Below are 20,233 nucleotides of genomic sequence, written 5' to 3' on the forward strand. Positions count from 1 at the left end.
TCTAGGACAATAAAAACCACCAGGGTAACATGGCGATTTAAGAACCACAGGAATATTTCATAAAAATCCTGCATCGACCCCTGAAGCTACTGAAACACGGCATGCACAGGCCTCAGACTGTGAAGAATTTCAGCTACACAGAGAATGAGTGGGGAAAGAAGAGAAAATACTACCAGTTCACCCTAATTCTTCTGCAAGGAGAGCAAAGGTGCAGGACAGCCCACCGACTCCCTCCCAGCCCTGGTCCTGGAGGGAGGGCCAGCTGGGGAGCGGCACCTGGAGGACATGCAGAGCACTCCTCCCACAAAAGGTCAGGAACACTGAGACATGACCATCTGAGGAGGCCAGGGTGGTTGATCCGAGGCACAAAGGATGGCAGCAAAAAGCCACAGGACACGCCTAAAATGGATAATGACCAAGCAAGACAGACCCCCAAAGCCGGCTCCCAATGCCACCTGTGCCAAACAGAGAAAAAACTGGACACTGGTGAATTTCCTTGCTGGCACCTTTCCTGCTGCATTTCTTTCAGTGCCTGTATTTCTGACATTCAGCAGAGATTTACCTTAAAGAGCCTCTCCTCTAGCTTAAGATACAAGATTTCAAGAGTGGTTGGGCAGAGTGAGCACAGATGAAGGCAGAATCCAGACACTGATCCTGGGCAGAGAACAGGTCCTGACACACTTGGATCCACTGAAGCAAGAATAAGTGATGGGCAAAAACAGGCCCTGATGCACGGACAGATCTCATGGCATAAGATGAAGAGACTCACTGCATGTGAGGGAGAACAGATGTGTAAATAAAGGAAAAGAAATAGACTCAGACACTGAAAAGCCTCAACCTTGAGAATGCAATAAAACCAAGAGAATAAACTGAAGGTGACAATGTAAAATGAAAGGCTAAGTGTTATTAGCAATCTCGTAAGGGCAGGAAAATATTTTCAAGGGGAACCAGCTTAAGAGAAAAGGAACAAGGGCATATTGGGAAAGTTTTTCTGAAAATGGATGAAATGAACGATGTCAATGTGGGATTTCAGTTTCGTGGGCAGAGAATGCTGCTGACACAGACTGCCTTCCAGAATGCTACCAGAGGGGTTTAACACTTCCATTTTATTATGAGTTCACCTAAATAATACTTCACAATTAAGAAGAAATCCAATACAGTCAATCACCAAACAATGTTTTTAGATTTCAACAAAACAACTCTGGACCTCAAATTCCATGTACTGTATTTTCCGATACTTCAGAATTTTTAATTAAAATCTCATTTATGCAAAATTAGTATCTTCGCTCTGTGCCCTCTTATTTCCAATAATGAAATCATTAAAAAATAACATTTGCACTTAAAAGTCAACCTCCTGTCTACAAAGGGTACTGAAAATGCAGCTTTGCTTCTGCCTTGGTTCTAGTCATCTGATGTGGCTTTTAAGTTCTGAAACTACACATGCCAGAAAACTGGGAACAAAGTGACCTGGAGGTCCTGCCAGGGGTGAAAAATCAGGCAACAGACTCTTCTAAATAATTACATATTTATTTAGCACTTCATAAACACTTGTATATAAAAATAGTCAACAGTCTCCCAAGAAAGATAGATCAAAATATGTGGGGCAGAGACAGCTGTGCATTTGAAGCTGAGGTTGTGTTTTTCTTGTTTATATTTGAAAACACCAGGCCAAGTGAATTTTGTATCATCGTAAGGACTTTCAGTCCGAGATAAACTTACAGATATATAAATTGCTATCCCACAAGGACAATTCCAGCAGGTATTGAAACTATTCTTACAGAGAGGACAGTGACCTCTCAAGTTGAGTCTTCTAGTGACCCCCCACAACATTTTCCTGAGATGATCAGTTTGCCTAAGTTTCTGTGGAGCAGACAGGAAGTCCTATCTCGTCTCGTCTCCTATACAGTAGCTGATGGTCCAGATGCTCCTCACACGAGGGATGCAGTGATCTCTGTCTGGCAGAGGCTGGTGACCTGGACTTAGATCTTCACAAATGGATGCACTTCCAACAGTTTACAGTTTCACTTTGAACCTTGGATCCCTCTGAGTTACACAATTCTGGACTGGAAAAGTCTTTTAGTTTCCAAGGTGAGCATATTCACAAGGCTTTTGCCAATGCGCATGAGTTCTCAATGCAGTTCTGATCAGCACTGTCACCACGTGGAAGTGTCTGATTCAACCACAGCCTTTATGATGAAGCAAACATATAACAGAACCCCAAAGAGATTTTGGAAGTCAGCCCAACACGTGGCAGTGGCTTGTTCTGGACTAGGTGAGGAAGTCAGACCTCAGCTTGAAGAGGCGAAATCAAGGCTTGACATGGGAGAAGTAGGGCTTTCTAACTTCTTCAGAGACGTCACGTGGACAGCTTCCTATTTCACCTAAACTAGTGTTAATTTCAAGCTTATCGGATACCGTATTCAAAAGGAAGCATAAAAATAAAGTCCAAAAAGTAAAGCACGGCCTGGTTTGTGTTCTCTCTGCACATGGAAAGCCACAGACCTCACTCAGCACTCTGGCTGCCTCTAAAAAATGTTTTCATGACAGGCTCGTACTTTGTGTTTTTTGTCTTTTGTTTACAGAACAATTTCATTTTGGGCTTCAAAGACTGCTGAATCTTCTGAGAAGAAAGAGGGGGCAAATAAGAGGGAAGGATCATCTTTGTGCAGAGTTGATTCCAAAATGCAAAAAAACAAGAAAAAAAAAAGGGCAGAGAGACTTGCTGACAATGACTGTTCAAGACAATGGCTGTTCTAAGGAGACCGTTTGGTTCTTTATGAAAAGGGCATTCCTCCTCTACACATGCACCCTCTCACACAGAAATGGCTGTGGCTCCCCATCGCGGCAGGGCTGGGCGGCCTCTCCTCCTCCACCTGCTCTGCTAGCTGACAGAGACCATGGAGCTGGAAGATAGAAACAGGAGGCACAGGCTGGTAAAGGGGTTACTCCATGTAACATGACCGCAGTCTACACACAAGAACTGACAGCTGGCAGTGTCCGGGGGCACAGCTCAGATCCAGATCAGGATCAGCACGCCTAGATTTTGACTTTTCCCATCCCTTGCGGGAGTCAAGAGATCTTCAGACAGAAAGAACGCCATGAACAGGCTCCTCCCACTAGACCTTCGCTGATAGACAAGGGTGTCGGCAGAGATGACGGAGACCAATCACATCAGGTCTCTGTGACTGACAGAATGGCCTGTGGGTCCCTCTACTGTCCTACAGTTAAGAATAAAAAAGAAAAAGGACTTCTTTTATGATACACAAGTGCTGTGTACACACGTGCTGGAGAAGCAAAGAGCAACCCACTCCAGTACTGTTGCCTGGAGAACCCCATGGACAGAGAGAAGAGCCTGGTGAGCTATAGTTCATGGGGTCGCAAAGAGTCGGACACAACTGAGTGACTTGGCACACTGTTAAAGGCTTCAGGGAGGCACACGTCTTCAGCCCACTTTTCAAAGTGAATCTGTAGACGGGCCGGGCAGCATCCAGCAGACGCAGCTCTGCAGAACTACAGGTGCCTTCTCTGATGCCACAGGTGCGAAGCTAAGCTATGAAAATGCACGTCTGTGCGAGTGAACGGGTGATGCTTGCCGGGATACTGGAGGACCAGTTTCTGCCCTGAGAGCCAAATAAAATGCCAGGAGCCCAACAGTTGGAGATATGTATGTGAGGTCTGCTCAGAAAGTGTGCGGGAATGCCCTTGAGAACTGGCCTCTCCCCAAGGCAGGGATGGGGAGGGGGTTGGACATGTCGACAATCCCAGGGACCCAGGAAGCTACACCTCCAATGCCCCACCTCCCTTCCAGTGACAGCCCCAGACACCCAGCGAGCGGTGTGACATGTTACAGCTGTGAGAACAAAACAGGGCGCATAGAGGCACACAACCGACGTCAGAATGCAGGCGCACACACAGAATTAACAGCCGACCCCAGGGAGGCTGGCAGTGACAGGCTGCATGCTGCTAGCTTCAGGGGTGGCAATGCAAGAACCAGAAGCACAGGCTGACGCATTGTGCACCTGAAATGTCCTAGTTTGGAAGCTGGCACAGCTAATTATGCACAGACATTCAGCATGTTTAGCTCTTTAAGATGTTTCCCATGGCTGCTCATTGGTGTCACACAATAACTACAGCAGACATAGAGTAAGTCCCCTGTAAACAATGGTTTTAACAGTTTTACGGTAAGAGCAGACACACAGAGGTCTGTCCCTGCTTTGGTCTGAGACACCCACGTCATGCATGTCTCACTAACAGGGTCTTTTGTTAGAGAGGCTGCGTGTGGCCCATCGAGGCAGTAAGCTGAGTTGCATGTGTGTTCTCTGAAACTGCCAGGCCCAAGGACTCAACTTTTCAGGAAGAATATCTGATGTTTCAATTTCAATGAAAGTTTTAATTTCATTATATTTCCCTTAATGGTTCAAAACAAGAAACAGCCAGAGTTTAAAAAGTTATTCATGATCCTTTCATCGAATAATTTATGTGTCTGGCAAAACTGCCCACTTTCAGGTCCATAAAAACTACACAAGCTTGTTCAGACTTCTGGAAGAGAAAGATGAGGTCCACAACCTCGTGTGGAGGTGCCATATGTAAGGGAGACCCCAGGCTTCTGTCAGGAAGATGGTTCAGTGGGCATGCAAGTCCACGACTCTCCATCAGAGAAAGGTCAGCCCATCAACTCGTCTCAGAAAACAGCGGAGCCTGTTGGGGTGGTGCCCTAAAATCCGACCTACTCTTACCTTCTTATTTAAGAGACGAAAGCGCTTGGTCTGGGAAGAAAACCTGCAAAGGTGAGATCAGAGCCTAACTGTGCCATGTATCTTAACATCAATTATTCTGACTCCAAAATAAAAATACCTCTGAAAACTTCACAGGGCTGAAGATAGCTAATGAGCTAAGTTTTAGAGTCATCTAAAAATAGTATGCTAAATAACGTTCCACTGTTTTAGGTACTAAGTTCTTGGGAACAAACGCTAACTCGTCTGCACACCCAGGCCCGCTGCCCACCCGCCTGCTGGCCTGTGTTCTCTTGACAGCCAGCTGATGAGAAGGCGAATCAGTCCACCTGGAGTCACGATGGAGGTGCTTCTCCTACAACACTCTTACCTTCTCTTGTTGTACTAATACTTGGAGGACCTCGTTAGAATTTTCTGCACATTCTTTGGCTGTGGCTGAGCCAAGGATGACTTCTGAGTTCTCGTTAGGTAACTGTCAAAGTCAAGAACTCAGGCAGCCAAAATGGAAGCACTATGCTGATCCGGGACCTCGGAGGGTGGGAGCTGGTTCCAGGTCTGGCTCAGGTGGTGTGTTCAGGGAGAGGCGGGGCCGCCGGCAAGTAACTTCTCCAAGGCCAACACTTACAAGAGGCAGCTGGTCAGGGCGGCCAGAGCCTGGTAAGAAACCACTCTGGCAAGTGTCTGGAGGGTGGCCTGAGGCAATGACAGCCAAGAAACCCACTGATGGCACAGGTTCAGTAATGTGTCAGTTCTCAAATTTTGAAATATTGTGTGATAAGGGATTAAACTGCTGTATTTGGGAGGTAGGTTTGCAAATCACTGGAAAATCAAAAGAGAAATGTACTGTGTTTTTAAAAAAAGTGCCCCTAAGTTAGAAAATGTTGGGTATAGCAAATGGGGGGCCCTACGTGGTCAAGCTACATGTAGGCATCCTGTGACATCAGGTTTGTATATATAATCTGTTTCTTAGAATCTATACAATAACTTATTGAGGGCCACATCTTACACTCAAGGGCTTGTCTTTCACTGTTTATCTGTGAGATGATGTATATATGAAGCAACACAAGTTATGATGTGGTTCTTCTTCCAAAGACACACAATAGAAAACCAAGACACGTGGACAAGCAAACAAAAGCAGACACCACAGTAAACCAGAACGACCCACAGTCATTTCAACAGGGAACACCACGAAATCTGCTTTCCTACTTGGCTGCTCCCTGAACTGAAAATTCATGTGCTTTGGTGGCCAGAAAGTATAGGTTTCACTGCACAGTCATGATCTTGATTTTCATAAACAAAGGGCCACAAGATTGACCAAAGCAAGTTTGGTAAGAGAATCAAAACAGAATTCTGAGCAGAAATCTATCCCTTCCACTGCCATGAAATTCATGACACTACATCAGACCCAGAGGCTGGGAATCCAGCCTCCAGCAACGCTGGAAAAGTTATAAATTGCAAGCTGTACAAATCTATATCCAGAACCTACTAAGGGTTTTTAAATTCTACTGTGCTTTACATTGAGAGACATCTTAAAATTCAAAATAACTTCTAATAACCAAGAACCTCAATGTTAAGGACATCTATTCCTGACAGGGGAAAGACAGCAATGCATGAGCTGAAGCCTAAAATACTGTGACAATCTTGCCCGGAAACCATTTAAACTTTAAACAATAAGCAACTCTGAGCTCACTTTGGGAACAGCTTCCTCTGAAAGCTCACTGTTAGGACAGGCTTGTTGGGAAAATGCGGCCTGTGATGTCCTCCCCGATTGTCCCCCCGAAAGAAGGGAATCTTTCATATTGGCCCAATGTGTGTTCTCCATGCTGACCCTTTGAAATAAAGTAAGTTATTTCATGCTCTTCTGCAGGGAGTATACAGGAGCTGCTAAGAAAGGACACACCCTGCACCAGGACAGTGGCTGGGGTCTGCACCCACCAGCCAGGCTGGGTAGCGGGCCAGCTTCTCCCACTGAGTGAGGATGACCCACACGGGGTGCTGAACCAACACTGAGATGGAACACCAGCCTCTCCTCCAGACCCCAGAGAGGACTTGGCTGGAGCTCTGTCCTCATGGTAACCAGCTTCCTCATCACCAGGAACGGCAGTCATGGTGCTAGGTGGACTGTTCCTACCATGGAGCTTGTTATAACTTGGCCATGGGTTAGCTATTCAACAGCCATGGTTAGTTGTAACTTCGCCAGGGGATTTGTTATAACCTGGCCACAGAGCTAGTTATAACCTGGCCATGGGCAGGGACAGAGCAGCAGAGGGACCTGGAACGAAGGAAAAGGCTCGGTGAGGGCAGAGACACCCCCGCAGCCTGGGTGAGGAGAGCAGCCAGGACCCACCTTCCGCGGGCCTGTGCGTCCCCCAGTGCCTTCTGCAGCCGGGCGTTCTTCTCTTCCTCCTCCAGCAGCCTCCGCTTGACAGCGCGCAGCTCCTGCTGGGCCTCAACCTTGATGTCATTGGCCACGACTACCGCCGTCTGCAGGTCAGCCTGGAAGCGCCGCCACTCTTCCGTCTCGTCCTGGAAGAGCCAAGTTGGCGCCCACATCAGACTGACGCCCCAGCCACGGTTGCAGGGCCGAGGGGTGTCCATAGGAAAGACGGGCTTTGGGATCTTGTGCTGGGAAAAGGTGCAGGGGGGCTGCACCTGCAGGTGCGGGAGTCCCAGCCCTGAAATTGAGGCCGCCTGAACCTCCCTCCTGGCCACACTGTGGTTCCAGGCCCCCCAAGTTTACTACACAAAGCAGGGCCGGAGAGTCGTCAGAGTGTGTCTCAAAGGTGTCCACGCCTCAGTTGACGGGGATATTTAAGGTAGAATGATGCTCTGGCTCTGACCACGTCTCACCTTTATCTGCTTCGTCAGAGTCTTCAGCTGCCTCTCCAGGTCTGACTTCTGTTCCTCCAGCTTCATCACGCTGCCTGGAAAGGAACAGGCAGACTGGAGTCAGAAATGTCTTGAGCCTCTGGGGAGCTGAGCTCAGGAGCCAGGCAACCTCAGGTCCTGCCACGGGCTCTGAGACCTGCCTCTGTGGCCAGGTTTCCCAGCTCAGTGGCTAGGCTTCCCAGCTCAGTGCCCAGAGCATGGGAGCCAGAGGCAGAGGGTTCCTCCAAGAGAAACAGGATGAGTGGGAACCTAAGTGATGTGAGGTTAGGGTTCAGCCTCAGAGAAAGGCTGCACAAACTCACAGCGCTATGGGAAGAGAGCCAACAGTTGCTCACGCTCACACGCTGAGTGCCTGGAAGCAGCACAGCAACCTGAACATCCTTCGCTGCTGTGATGTGGAAGAACGGCTTTTCTTTAAATTTATTTAACTGGAGGATAGCTGCTTTGCAATGCTGTGTCAGTTTCCGCCGTACAACAATGTGAATCAGACACAAGTGTACATGTGTTTCCTCCCTCTTCAGCCTCCCTGAGGGTGGAGTTCTGAGCAACAGCAGGAATGGATGATTATTACTACTGTGATATTTAGACCAGCTTCCAGAGTCTGGAACTGACTCGCAGCTAAAACTCTAAATCACCCAGGGAAATTTTTCAGAAGCACAGATGTTCAAGCTCCAGACCCTGACCCATGGAATCTGGTCTCCCAGGGAGACAGGGTCTGGGTGTGTCTATGGTCCAGGCAGGTACAGACAGCTGCCAGGCACACAGGATCAGCTCCTAGAGCAAAGTCGGGTTATGCTCCCTTGAGCCTCTGATCCCAATGTTTTCATCAAAGTTTAATGCTGTTTGCATCAAACTGGCTCGCTGGTCGATATCTTTGTGGAAAAAAGCCCGTCCCATGGGTTCTGGAACTTGTTCACCCACAGCATCCTTCTCCCATGTAACACTTGGCAGGCATCTGAAAGACACTTCTGCAGCCCAGGGCACTCAGAAGTGCCTCATCTGTCGGGCTGGAACTTCCCTCCTGTGGGTACCAGCGCTGGACGAGAGAGTTTCAGACCTTCCTGGGAATCTGACCACACGTTTCTTTGATTTGGGTTCACAACCACATTGTTCAATGTTTTGGTTCTTTTTTAAATCTCATGAATCTACCAATGTCACTACTTTCCCATCTGCTCCACTCAGCACTTTCCCAAGCGGCTAGGGGGCAGACTGGGAAGGTCCCCTCCTGGTCTCTGGAGGTTTGGTCCACATGAGGGCACTGCATTTCTGGTAGGCATGAAGCTCCCCCATGGCTTGGATTTCCTGCACGTGATGCGTCCTGGCTCTCCTGCGCCAGGGACAGTGGATGGGATTTCAGAACTACACTTGGGGCCATTTTAACTTGTGAAGTGAAGGCTTCTCACTGCAGTGGCGTCTCTTGCTGTGGGGGTGCTCGGGCTCTACAGCACAGACTCAGTGGTTGTGGCGCACAGATTTAGTTGCTCCCTGACATGTGGGATCTTCCCCGACCAGGACTCAAACCTATGTCCCCTGCCTTAGCAGGTGGATTCTTAACTACTGGACCACCAGGGAAGTCCCTTGGGGTCCATTTTAAACAGAGGCATCACCAACATCCAAGCACAAAAATGCAAACCACATGGCACTGAATCAGCTGTGAAAGACACCTGTGGATGGTCCAAGCTAAAACCGGAAGCCGGGGTCACTCTGTCCCACCCAAGCTGGGGAGGCCCTCTGGGAGACTCAGACTTTTTCCCTGTCTGCAGGGCGCCAGCAGCTATGGCAGCACCGTGTTGATTTGGGCAGGGGGGTGGAGGTAGGGGGATGGGGTTTACGAGAAAGTTTTGGCAAGCAGGTAGATTCACCACCTGTAAGAGTTCCAAGAATAGATGGAGGGACTTTACCCACTGGGGAACCTTTCAGGCCACCAACTGTGCTATGTTCAACAAGGCGGGTGCTGCTAAAAGCTTGCACACTAAGTCTTTTGTTGCTAAAGGAAAACACATTAGATGGGATCATTTGATAAGGCTTATTTGGACAAAGCAGGCAGTGTTTACCTAATCTCTGAAAAACATCCCTACCTACTCAGAGGTAGGAACCAGTTCCTAAATAAGCCACACACAAGCGCCTCTTCAGGAACACGTGGGTGATGTCTCAAAGTCAGCTGATCCTACTGTCCAGGGGACCCGTGCTGGGGATGTTTTCTCCTGAGGCCTACCCCAGGCCCCCATCCTTCTACCTGGCAGATCCCATTGGTAACAGCTGTTGGCACCTGCCGTGTGTGCCTAACGCCCCACATGATCCACCCACAACCAACAGCCTTTCTTCTTTATCAGTTGTTCTGTGGCTCAGTTCAAGAGACAGATGATTCTGTCTCTTCTACTGGCCTTTCTTCCTGGGAGACCACAGTGCTCTCAGAAGGAAGACCTGGCAACCAGTGTCCCCACCTCCATCCTGACCCATGCCCATAAGGGACTTGGGTCCACTTACTTTCCAGCTCACTGATGAGCTGGTTGTTGTGCAACTTGACAGCGCGATGCTGCTCCACCTGGTCCTCCAGCTCGAATATGGTCTCCTTCATGTCTTTGATCTCTGCGTCACTCTCTGATGCTTTCTCTTGTAGCTTCAGGCTGGTTCTGCTCAGCTGCTCTGCCTGGTGATCGCAGATCTCCTTTAGGTAAGAGTAATCCTTTTCCACCTAGAAAGAAATCAAGGTGCCATGGTCACCTGAACAGGAAAGAGCTCCCCCCATGTCCACGCTGGGCCCACTGATACAACAGCAAAGGAAACCTTGGGCACGTGTGTGCCCAGCACCATCTCTATGTTCTGGGCTTCAAAAACAGCCAAGGCAGAGAAGTGTGATGGATGTCAGTGGCCGAATGGATGGATTCTGGGCCCCTTCCTGTGGCGTCCAAGAAAGCTTGTTGTTCTTGCTCAGTCGCTAAGTTGAGTACGACTCTTTTGTGACCCCATGGACTGTGGCCCGCCAGGCTCATTCTGTCCGTGGAACTTCCCAGACAAGAGTACTGGAGTGGGTTGCCATTTCATTCTCCAGGGGATTTTCCCAATCCAGGGATCAAACCTGAGTCTCTCATGTCTCCTGCACTGGGAGGAAGGTTCTTTACCACTAGCACCACCTGAGAAGCCCCTAAAGAAAGCTGCAGCTGCTTAAGTACCCCTCTTTCCTGCCCCTTCCTTGGAGCTGTCCCAGGACAGCGGCCACTCGCCTCACAGCAACAATGGAGCAGCGCCCTCTGCTGGGAAGCCAGAAAGCTAACCCCTGCAACATGCCCCAAACTTCTATCGTCAAGTACCTGGGGCTAGTGTTTCTTTAGAGGAACACTAATGGGATGTGAAGAAGGCTGAGCGCCAAAGAATTGATGCTTTTGAACTGTGGTGTTGGAGAAGACTCTTGAGAGTCCCTTGGACTGCAAGGAGATCCAACCAGTCCATTCTGAAGGAGATCAGCCCTGGGATTTCTTTGGAAGGAATGATACTAAAGCTGAAACTCCAGTACTTTGGCCACGTCATGCGAAGAGTTGACTCATTGGAAAAGACTCTGATGCTAGGAGGGATTGGAGGCAGGAGAAGGGGACGACAGAGGATGAGATGGCTGAATGGCATCACTGACTTGATGGACGTGAGTCTGAGTGAACTCCGGGAGTTGGTGATGGACAGGGAGGCCTGGTGTGCTGCGATTCATGGGGTTGCAAAGAGTCGGACAGGACTGAGCGACTGATCTGATCTGATCTGATCTGAATGGGACAGCAACAGCAGAAATGTGCACACACCAGACACAGACATGTGCACAGCACACTCACTTCACCTGTTCAAGTTTAATCAATAATGTTCTCAACACACAGAAAAGCACCAAAGGGGACAAGATAACTACTGTGTGCCAAAACGGGCAAACCAACTGTTAATTTTTGCCATGTTTGCTAAATCTTCTTCTTAAGCTAACAAGGTTTGTTAAAGCCTCAACCTTCCTTCTCACACCAGAGTGTCCAGAAATTGGCATGTGGTTGTTCCTTGAAGAGTTTCCCACATTTACTGTGTGTGGATGTGCCCATGACAATACACAGTGTTGTTCTGGATGCTCTAAAACTTTTACACAAATGATATCACACTATCTTAGGCTTCTGCAGGGCACTGTACGATATACTGCATTGTATCTTATGTAAGATGTTCTCGTCCTGTATTATTATTTTGTGTCCTGTATATACTGTGCTGATTACACTTCTGTAACTTGCTTTCAACTATGTTTTTGAGATATATTCATGATACACACTGTTCTAGTCAGTACTTTTTTTTAAAAAAAGAAAAGCTTTATTATTTTTTTTAATGCACCGTGATGTTTGTGAGCTGTTAGTTCTTCAACTAGGAATTGAACCTAAGCCCCTGGCCGTGAAAGCATTGAGTGCTAAGCACTGGATTGACAGGGAATTCCCTAGGTCATTACTTTAAATACTGCATAATATCCTACTGCCTGAATACACAAATCACTTTACTATTTTAAGCTGTATCCTGGTTCTACAGTCCTTTGTTGTTAATAGCTGTATATTTAGCAGGTTATGTAAGCTTGACACCTAGTAGGTTTCTTCCCAGATTTGGAAGGGGAAGTCTCCAAATACAATTTTTTTTCCCAATTGCATTTCATGTGCAGAATCTGTGGGTATTTGGGGACAGTACTGCATTTTATTAAAATATCTACTCTGGGTATAACATTCTTATTTTGTTTTTTACAGTTTTATTATTTCATTTTTGGCTGGATTGGGTCTTCATTGCTGTGCAGGCTTTTCTCCAGTTGCGGCAAGCAGGGGCTACTCTCTGGTTGCGGTGCAAGGCCTTCTCATTGCAGTGGCTTTTCTCTCGTTGCAGAGCACGAGCTCTAGGGTGAGGGGGCTTCAGTAGCTGTGGCACGTGGGCTCAGTAGTTGCGGTTTCTGGGCTCTGGAGTACATGCTCAGTAATTGTGGTGAACAGGCTTAGTTGCCCTGAGGCATGTGAGATCTTCCTGGGCCAGGGGCTGATCCTTTGTCACCTTCACTGTCAGGCTGATTCTTTCCCACTGAACCACCAGGGAAGCTGTGCACTGTTTGTCAATTGGGAGGTTTTGATCAAGATAAGAAAGGAAGGGACTGAGGGAGAAAAAGAGAGAGTGCCTGTGTGGGGGAGGGGAAAGGGTGCAGGTGTCTTTGGGGGGCAGGGGAAGGGGAGGAGCCGCACTTGGGGGTGGGGCCACGGCCTGGACCAGACTGCGGCATGTAAATGTCAGTTCTACCAGACTGAGCCTGCATCCATCCATCTCCCTGCCCTGGTGTCCTCATCTGAACAATTAAATGGAACTTAATACTTAGTTTATCACTATCCCTGGTGCAGGTAAGCACGCAACAGTAGCTATTCTTTCCTAACTGCCTTCTGTCTCCGAGTATGTAAGTTCAAGAAAATTACAACACATGCAAAACACCGAAAGTCTTATGTCCTAGGATAGCTACTTTAATAAACAGAAGACAGACAACTCTTAAGGAGAAAAAGCCACTGCATTTTAGCTCCTGGAAGGCTGGCATCTGACAGCCTTTAACAAGCAGCCACAGGAGGCACCTGTGGGCCTTGCCTCCGGAAGATCCTGGCTTTCTGCAGAGCAACCAGGCTCCGCCTCACAGATCCTCAGGTTAAGGGCCACTCCCCTGAGGTCTAGAAACATGTCCTTTGCTTGACTGGGACTAAAACAGGAGGATGTGAGCAGGTGAGGAATGGCTGAGGACTTGGGGGTCTCCACGTGCAGCTCAGGCTGCCGGCCTCTCAGGAGCTCTGGCCTCCGTTACATCTTTCATGTTGGGGTCGTGAGCACAGGTGCAGCTACGGGAGGGCCTGTGCTGGGTGTCGTGCATGGCTGAGTGGGTAAACGTACAGACCAGTGCACGTGGGTCCACTTACACACGACGTTCTTCCTTCTTGATTTTGGAACATTCTCTCAAGTTTAGCAATGTACTCTGGAAAGCTCTTTTATTTAAAAAAAAAAAAAAAGTAGCTTTATCACGCTTCTGGTAGGGGCTGGGGAGGTATTTTTAGACTCATCTCAGAGAGTAACTAATGGAGAGAGAAATTAGATCATTAGAAAAGAGCAGCTCAGCCAGCAGCTCAGCCCAGCACCTGCCCTTGATGACTACTGGGTGCTGGCTGACCCCTGCACCCCTGGCTCTTCGTTCCCTGGGCCAGGTCACCGGGGTCCAGCTCCTCTGGTTCAAGGACAGAACTGACATGCAGCGACGTGGTTTCCAAGGCTTCCCTTTAAAGACAGAAATCACTCTCACGTATATCAAGCACATCTCCTCTTCAGAAGTCAACTTTCTCTAGAAATGGGGCATGCAGAACTGCATCACAAATCGGTCAAATGATTCCTGGGAGCCCCAGTCCTCCCCAGAGAGGGGGTGCTTTAAGCCAGTCCCGATGCTCAGGCAAGCACGAAAGGCAGGTGGCAGCAGAGACCACTTGGGAGGGACTGTCCTGCAGGGCTGGCCTGAGCTGACAGGGGCTGGGATCTCAACAAAGTCACTGCCTTTCCTCTGGCTGGTCAGACACTGAATCTGAGGAATGGTATCGTCATTCGCCTGTCCCCAGGAAAACAGACCCTGCATGGACTGTAGCCTGCCAGACTACAGTCTGTCCATGGAATCTTCCAGGCAAGAATACTGGGGTGGGTTGCCTTTTCCTTCTCCAGGACATCTTCCTGAATCAGGGATCAAACCTGAGTCTCCTGCATTGGCAGGTGTTTTCTTTACCACTGAGCCACCTGGGAAACCCTTTCTTCTGGGTACAAGATGATAAAAATGTTCTAAAACTGATTGTGGTGATGGCTGCACAACTCTGTGGATATACTAAAAACCACTTACGTGTACACTTTAAATGAATTCTATGTCAATAAAGCTGGTAGTGAAAAAATTCTCCAGAGGCTCCCACTGGCTTGAGGGTACAATTAAAGCTCTTAATGGGATCTCCTCCAGCCCAACTGCAAGCAGCTGCTGTGCACTCCAGAAACTGCAAACCACTGGTCACTTCTTTGATGGGTGAGAACTTAAAATTGTCTTTCCATGACATTCCTGCTGTCCTGCCCCACCAACACATCTGGTGAACCCAGACTCCCCTCAAGATTCAGGTTCTAAATCAAACAAGAGGATGGGTCTTGATTTCTCTACTCTGTAGACAAGCAAAAACATCTTTCCCAGTTCATCGAGATGTGGCAGGTTGCTTTCTATCAAATCTAAAGGCTCTGGCTGTAAGACTGCTGTGTATTCAAGCCCATGTGTCTGCTTTAGATGGTTTTCTCTCTCTTTTTTATTTTCATGTAACCAGGAAGCAGCATGAATCAGGGATGAAGAATAACCATTATGGGACTTCCCTAGTGGTCCAGTGGTTAAGACTCTGTGCTTCCACCACAGGGGGCACAGGTTAGATCCCCGGTCAGGGAACTAAGATTCCTGCACACTGCATAGTACAGCAAAAAAACAAACAAACAAACAAACAAAAAAAAACCCTGCAAACAGGGTGATGAAAATTAAGTCCAACAAAATTTGCCTCTTCCAAAACAAACGAACAACCAACCAAGAAGAGTTCTGGGGTCAGCCTCTGGCCTTCATTAGTTAATGAACTAAGCCTAGTAACTTAACCATTCCCTGCCTCAGTTTCCTCAACAAACCCTGAGATGGGTCAAAAGGAAAAAAAACTAGATAAAAACAGTATCTATACCCTAAAATTATGACAATTAAGTAAGATTAAATGACGTAAAGGCACCAAGAGTGTCTGGCACATATAAAGCACTAGAATAGTAGTTGTTATGATTAAAATATGATAAACTTTTATTTAACATATTGATATAATTTTAGCAGCCCTTCTCTCCTAATTCACTGCAAGTTTCTCTGACATTCATTCCTTCATTCAATTTATTCAACAAGCATTTACCAGATGCTTAACACATAGAAGAAGTCACGTGTTCAGTTCAGTTCAGTCACTCAGTTGTGTCCGACTCTTTGCAACCCCATGAATCGCAGCACTCCAGTCCTCCCTGTCCATCAACAACTCCCGGAGTTCGCCCAAACTCATGTCCATTGAGTCGGTGACACCATCCAACAATCTCATCCTCTGTTGTCCCCTTCTTCTCCTGCCTTCAGTCTTTCCCAGCATCAGAGTCTTTTCAAATGAGTCAGCTCTTCGCATGAGGTGGCCAAAGTATTGGAGTTTCAGCTTTAACATCAGTCCTTCCAATGAACATTCAGGACTGATCATCTTTAGGATGGACTAGTTGGATCTCCTTGCAGTCCAAGGGACTCTCAAGAGTCTTCTCCAACACCACAGTTCAAAAGCATCAATTCTTCAGCACTCAGCTTTCTTTATAGTCCAACTCTCACATCCATACATGAATACTGGAGAAATGATAGCCTTGACTATACAGACCTTTGTTGGCAAAGTAATGTCTCTGCTTTTGAATATGCTGTCTAGGTTGGTCATAACTTTCCTGCCAAGGAGTAAGGATCTTTTAATTTCATGCCTGCCATCACCATCTGAAGTGATTTTGGAGCCCCAAAAATAAAGTCTGACACTGTTTCCACTGTTTCCCCATCTATTTGTCATGAAGTGATGGGGCCAGATGCCATGATCTTAAGTTTTCTGAATGTTGAGCTTTAAGCCAACTTTTTCACTCTCCTCTTTCACTTTCATCAAGAGGCTCTTTAGTTCTTCTTCGCTTTCTGCCATAAGGGTGGTGTCATCTGCATATCTGAGGTTATTGATATTTCTCCTGGCAATCTTGATTCCAGCTTGTACTTCCTCCAGCCCAGCATTTCTCATGATGTACTTCTGCATATAAGTTAAATAAGCAGGATGACAATATACAGCCTTGATGTACTCCTTTCCCGATTTGGAACCTGTCTGTTGTTCCGTGTCCAGTTCTAACTGTTGCTTCCTGACCTGCATATAGGTTTCTCAAGAGGGAGGTCAGGTGGTCTGGTATTCCCATCTCTTTCAGAATTTTCCACAGTTTATTGTGATCCACACAGTCAAAGGCTTTGGCATAGTCAATAAAGCAGAAATAGATGTTTTTTCTGGAACTCTCTTGCTTTTTCAGTGATCCAGCGGATGTTGGCAATTTGATCTCTGGTTCCTCTGCCTTTTCTAAAACCAGTTTGAACATCTGGAAGTTCATGGTTCACGTATTATTGAAGCCTGGCTTGGAGAATTTTGAGCATTACTTTACTAGCATGTGAGATGAGTGCAATTGTGCGGTAGTTTGAGCATTCTTTGGCATTGCCTTTCTTTGGGACTGGAATGAAAACTGACCTTTTCCAGTCCTGTGGCCACTGCTGAGTTTTCCAAGTTTGCTGGCATATGGAGTGCAGCACTTTCACAGCATCATCTTTTAGGATTTGAAACAGCTCAACTGAAATTCCATCACCTCCATTAACTTTGTTCATAGTGATGCTTCCGAAGGCCCACTTGACTTCACATTCCAGGATGTCTGGCTCTAGGTGAGTGATCACACCATTGTGATTATCTGGGTTGTGAAGATCTTTTTTGTACAATTCTTTTGTGTTTTCTTGCCACCTCTTCTTAATATCTTCTGCTTCTGTTAGGTCCATACCATTTCTGTCCTTTATTGAGCCCATCTTTGCATGAAATGTTTCCTTGATATCTCTAATTTTCTTGAAGAGATCACAAGTCTTTCCCATCTATTGTTTTCCTTTATTTCTCTGCACTGATCACTGAGGAAGGTTTTCTTATCTCTCCTTGCTATTCTTTGGAACTCTGCATTCAGATGGGTATATCTTTCCTTTTCTCCTTTGCTTTTCGCTTCTCTTCTTTTCATAGCTATTTGTCACGTTAAGACTGTACATACTGTGATGGCTTAGGTAACTGTAACATGAGTGAGTATGCGTTATCTTGCTGTGTGTGTTTAATTTCATTTTTAAAAATTTTGGCTGTGCTGGGTCTTCGCTGTTGCCCAGGGGCTCTCTCTAGTTGCAGCATGTGGACTTACTTGCCCTTCGGTATGTGGGACCTTAGTTCCCCAATCAGGTATTGAACCTGTATCTCCTGCATTGGACAGCGGGTGTTTTAAAATTTTTTTAAATTGACTGTGCTAGGTCTTCGTTGCTTTGCTCAGGCTTTCGTTGCAGCAAGCAGGGGCTACTCTCTAGTTGTGGTATGCAGGCTTCTCATTGCAGTGGCTTCTTTTGTTGCAGAGCATAGGCTCTAGGGTACATGGGCTACAGCAGTCATGACTTTCAGTCCCTAGAGTCAGGGCTCAGCTGCTCCAAGGCATGTGGGATCTTCCTGGACCAGGGATCAAACCTGTGTCCCCTGCACTGGCAGGCAGATTCTCACCCAGTGGACCACCAGGGAAGTCTCTGTTATGTTTGTTTTACATCTAACTTGGTTATTCCCTTCTGCTGAATCCTTGCCCCTGTTCTGATGGAGCCATGATTCATTCATGCCAGCTTCTGTCTGCACTATCTTTTTTACAATGCTATTCTGCCAAAGGGGAGGGAATATGCTAATTCAGTTTACACTTTTGTTATGGAAAAAGAAAGATGGGGTCAGAAAATTCAAGGAAGAGGGCAAACACCTGTATCTCACTGAGGCCCTCTGGGACACTTTCAGGGTGGGGCTGCAATGCTCCCTGAGGTGCTTTCCAAGGTCTCAACAAGGAGACAAATGCTGGGGTGGCCAGAGGCTTCAGAAATCAGTCCTGCGGTCAAGTTTAAGAAAGTGAATGGAGCTCAGGCCCAACTCAGCACCATCAAGGCACTGGGCTAGCCAAGAAGTCCCAGCCCATCCAGGATGTGGCCTCCTGGGTCCATAAGCCCACAGCCCTCCTGGAGCTGAGGGTCAGCGTCTCTGAAAAAGGAACACCGAGGTTGAGACCTAAAGCTTCAGAAAGGACCTGTGGGGGGGAAAGGGGGACAGGCATGGCCCCCCAGATACCTGAGGGCAAGAACTGGGCCTGGTTGGGCCTGGCAGAAGGGGCAGAGGGCAGTGAAGGGGCTGGAGGGGAACGTAGATGGGGTGGGGAAGTGACCGACCAAGCAGAGTCCTGCTGGCTGTGGCCAATGGTGCTCTCACCTGCCCAGAGGCCACTCCCCCTTCTCTTCTTACTAAGACCCCCTAACTTGTTCAGGAATCAGGCTGTGATCCTGCAGTCTCAGGGAAGGTGACCTGAGGGAGGGTCACCGGGTCACTGGGTGTGACCCAGTCCTGCCCAGGTGTAAGGGGGGGAACCCAGGGAAGGTTCTCCCACAGGACTGTAGGGACCGTGGGGACCAGATGCTGAAAGCACCGTGCTCGCCTGCACCTCCAGCAGGAAGGCAGAGAGGGTCTCAGAGCTGCCAGCCTGGAGCGGCGACATTGCACTACCTGGACCCCACCACCAGCCTCGACCCCCAGACTCCAGGTTATGGAGCAGAGTGCACATCCGCTGACTGGGGCCCCGACACCAGGGTTTGTTCTCACTGTCCAAAGCACCAGCTGGTCATGCTCACAGACCACCTGTCATTTCAGCCAGGGTCCAGGTCTCTCCATCCCTGTAGGGTCCTGTCTTCAGTCACAGTGACGGGGCTATTGACCTGCCACATCGTCTCTCAAATTCTGCTCTGGCCATTTGTGGCCAGTCACTGCCCTAATCATTTTATCTTGGTGACAACGCTGGTCACACAATAATCATGTCACCTCTCATTTTCCTTGGCCACTCAGGCAAGTCCTTCTTTACAACCCCCTTACTCCATTGCAGGAAATGCCTGAGTTTTGCAGGAGGAACTGAATTTCTACCTACATGTTGTCAACCTTAGGGGAAGAGAAAAATCAGTGTCTTCTTTTAAAACTTCTAGGTTCCAAGACTTATAAAAATTCTCCAGCTTGAAATCAAGATCCCAAATGACTGGAATCTTGACGAGTAGACCTAGGCTGCATTATAATCTGGAAAAACAAAGATGTGGTCCAACTCCACAGTGCTGGCCAGCTAGGGAAGGCATGTGTGCAGTGGCGGGAGGCTAAGGCTTGAAGATTCTGTGGAAATAAGATCCCCCCTGCCCCGGCCCCACAAAGCTGTGCACAGGCAGCTTGTACGATCACACAGTCAGCTGCCAGCAAAATTATAAGGTGGAGGTCAGAGAAGCTGGAAGCCTGAAGATACTCAAACCCAGCTGAAAATGAATAAATGAGAGGAAGAGAAAGCCTGTAAGACGTCCACACCATTAATGACCAGAGAATCAGGCTGCAATGGACCATTCTTAAGGCAGATGAAGCAGGAGAGACAAACCCTCTGGGATTTCAGGGTGTAATTTGTATCAAGAGAGTGACAGCCCCTGAAATGAGGTGGAAGGATGTTTTCAGTCCCTCTCAGCAAGGGACCCCAAAATCAGACCCAGAGCTCAGAGGAATTGGGAAATCAGAAGCCATCTGTCTATACCTGCTGTTCTGCTCTGAGGATGGGCAGAATATTATACAATCACCAGCAATCTTTACCAGAGAACAAAGTCCAGGCTGATTAAAGCATTATTTTTAAAAAACGAAAATAGTGATCATTTACTTGATCTTGGGTTGGGGAAGATCTTTCTGAGTGGAAAT

At 47.7% G+C, this 20,233-nt stretch overlaps 1 protein-coding gene across 8 annotated transcripts in view; it reads right to left on the minus strand.

The window, feature by feature from the left end:
* The window catches only part of SPECC1 (sperm antigen with calponin homology and coiled-coil domains 1), a 233,255-nt gene that overhangs the window by 85,042 nt on the left and 127,980 nt on the right, over positions 1 to 20,233 (minus strand). For 7 of the 8 annotated variants that reach the window (XM_070389555.1, XM_070389551.1, XM_070389554.1 and 4 more), the window contains 3 exons: positions 10,110 to 10,317; positions 7,584 to 7,657; positions 7,081 to 7,259 (listed from right to left, as the gene is read on the minus strand). In XM_070389555.1, the coding sequence (XP_070245656.1) occupies positions 7,081 to 7,259; positions 7,584 to 7,657; positions 10,110 to 10,317 (461 nt within the window). Of the gene's footprint in view, positions 1 to 1,506; positions 2,904 to 7,080; positions 7,260 to 7,583; positions 7,658 to 10,109; positions 10,318 to 20,233 lie in introns of those variants that run through there. The other variant, XM_070389557.1, reaches the window with a different exon arrangement.

The sequence above is a fragment of the Bos mutus genome, chromosome 19, assembly GCF_027580195.1.
Source record: "Bos mutus isolate GX-2022 chromosome 19, NWIPB_WYAK_1.1, whole genome shotgun sequence".
Lineage (NCBI taxonomy): Eukaryota > Metazoa > Chordata > Mammalia > Artiodactyla > Bovidae > Bos > Bos mutus.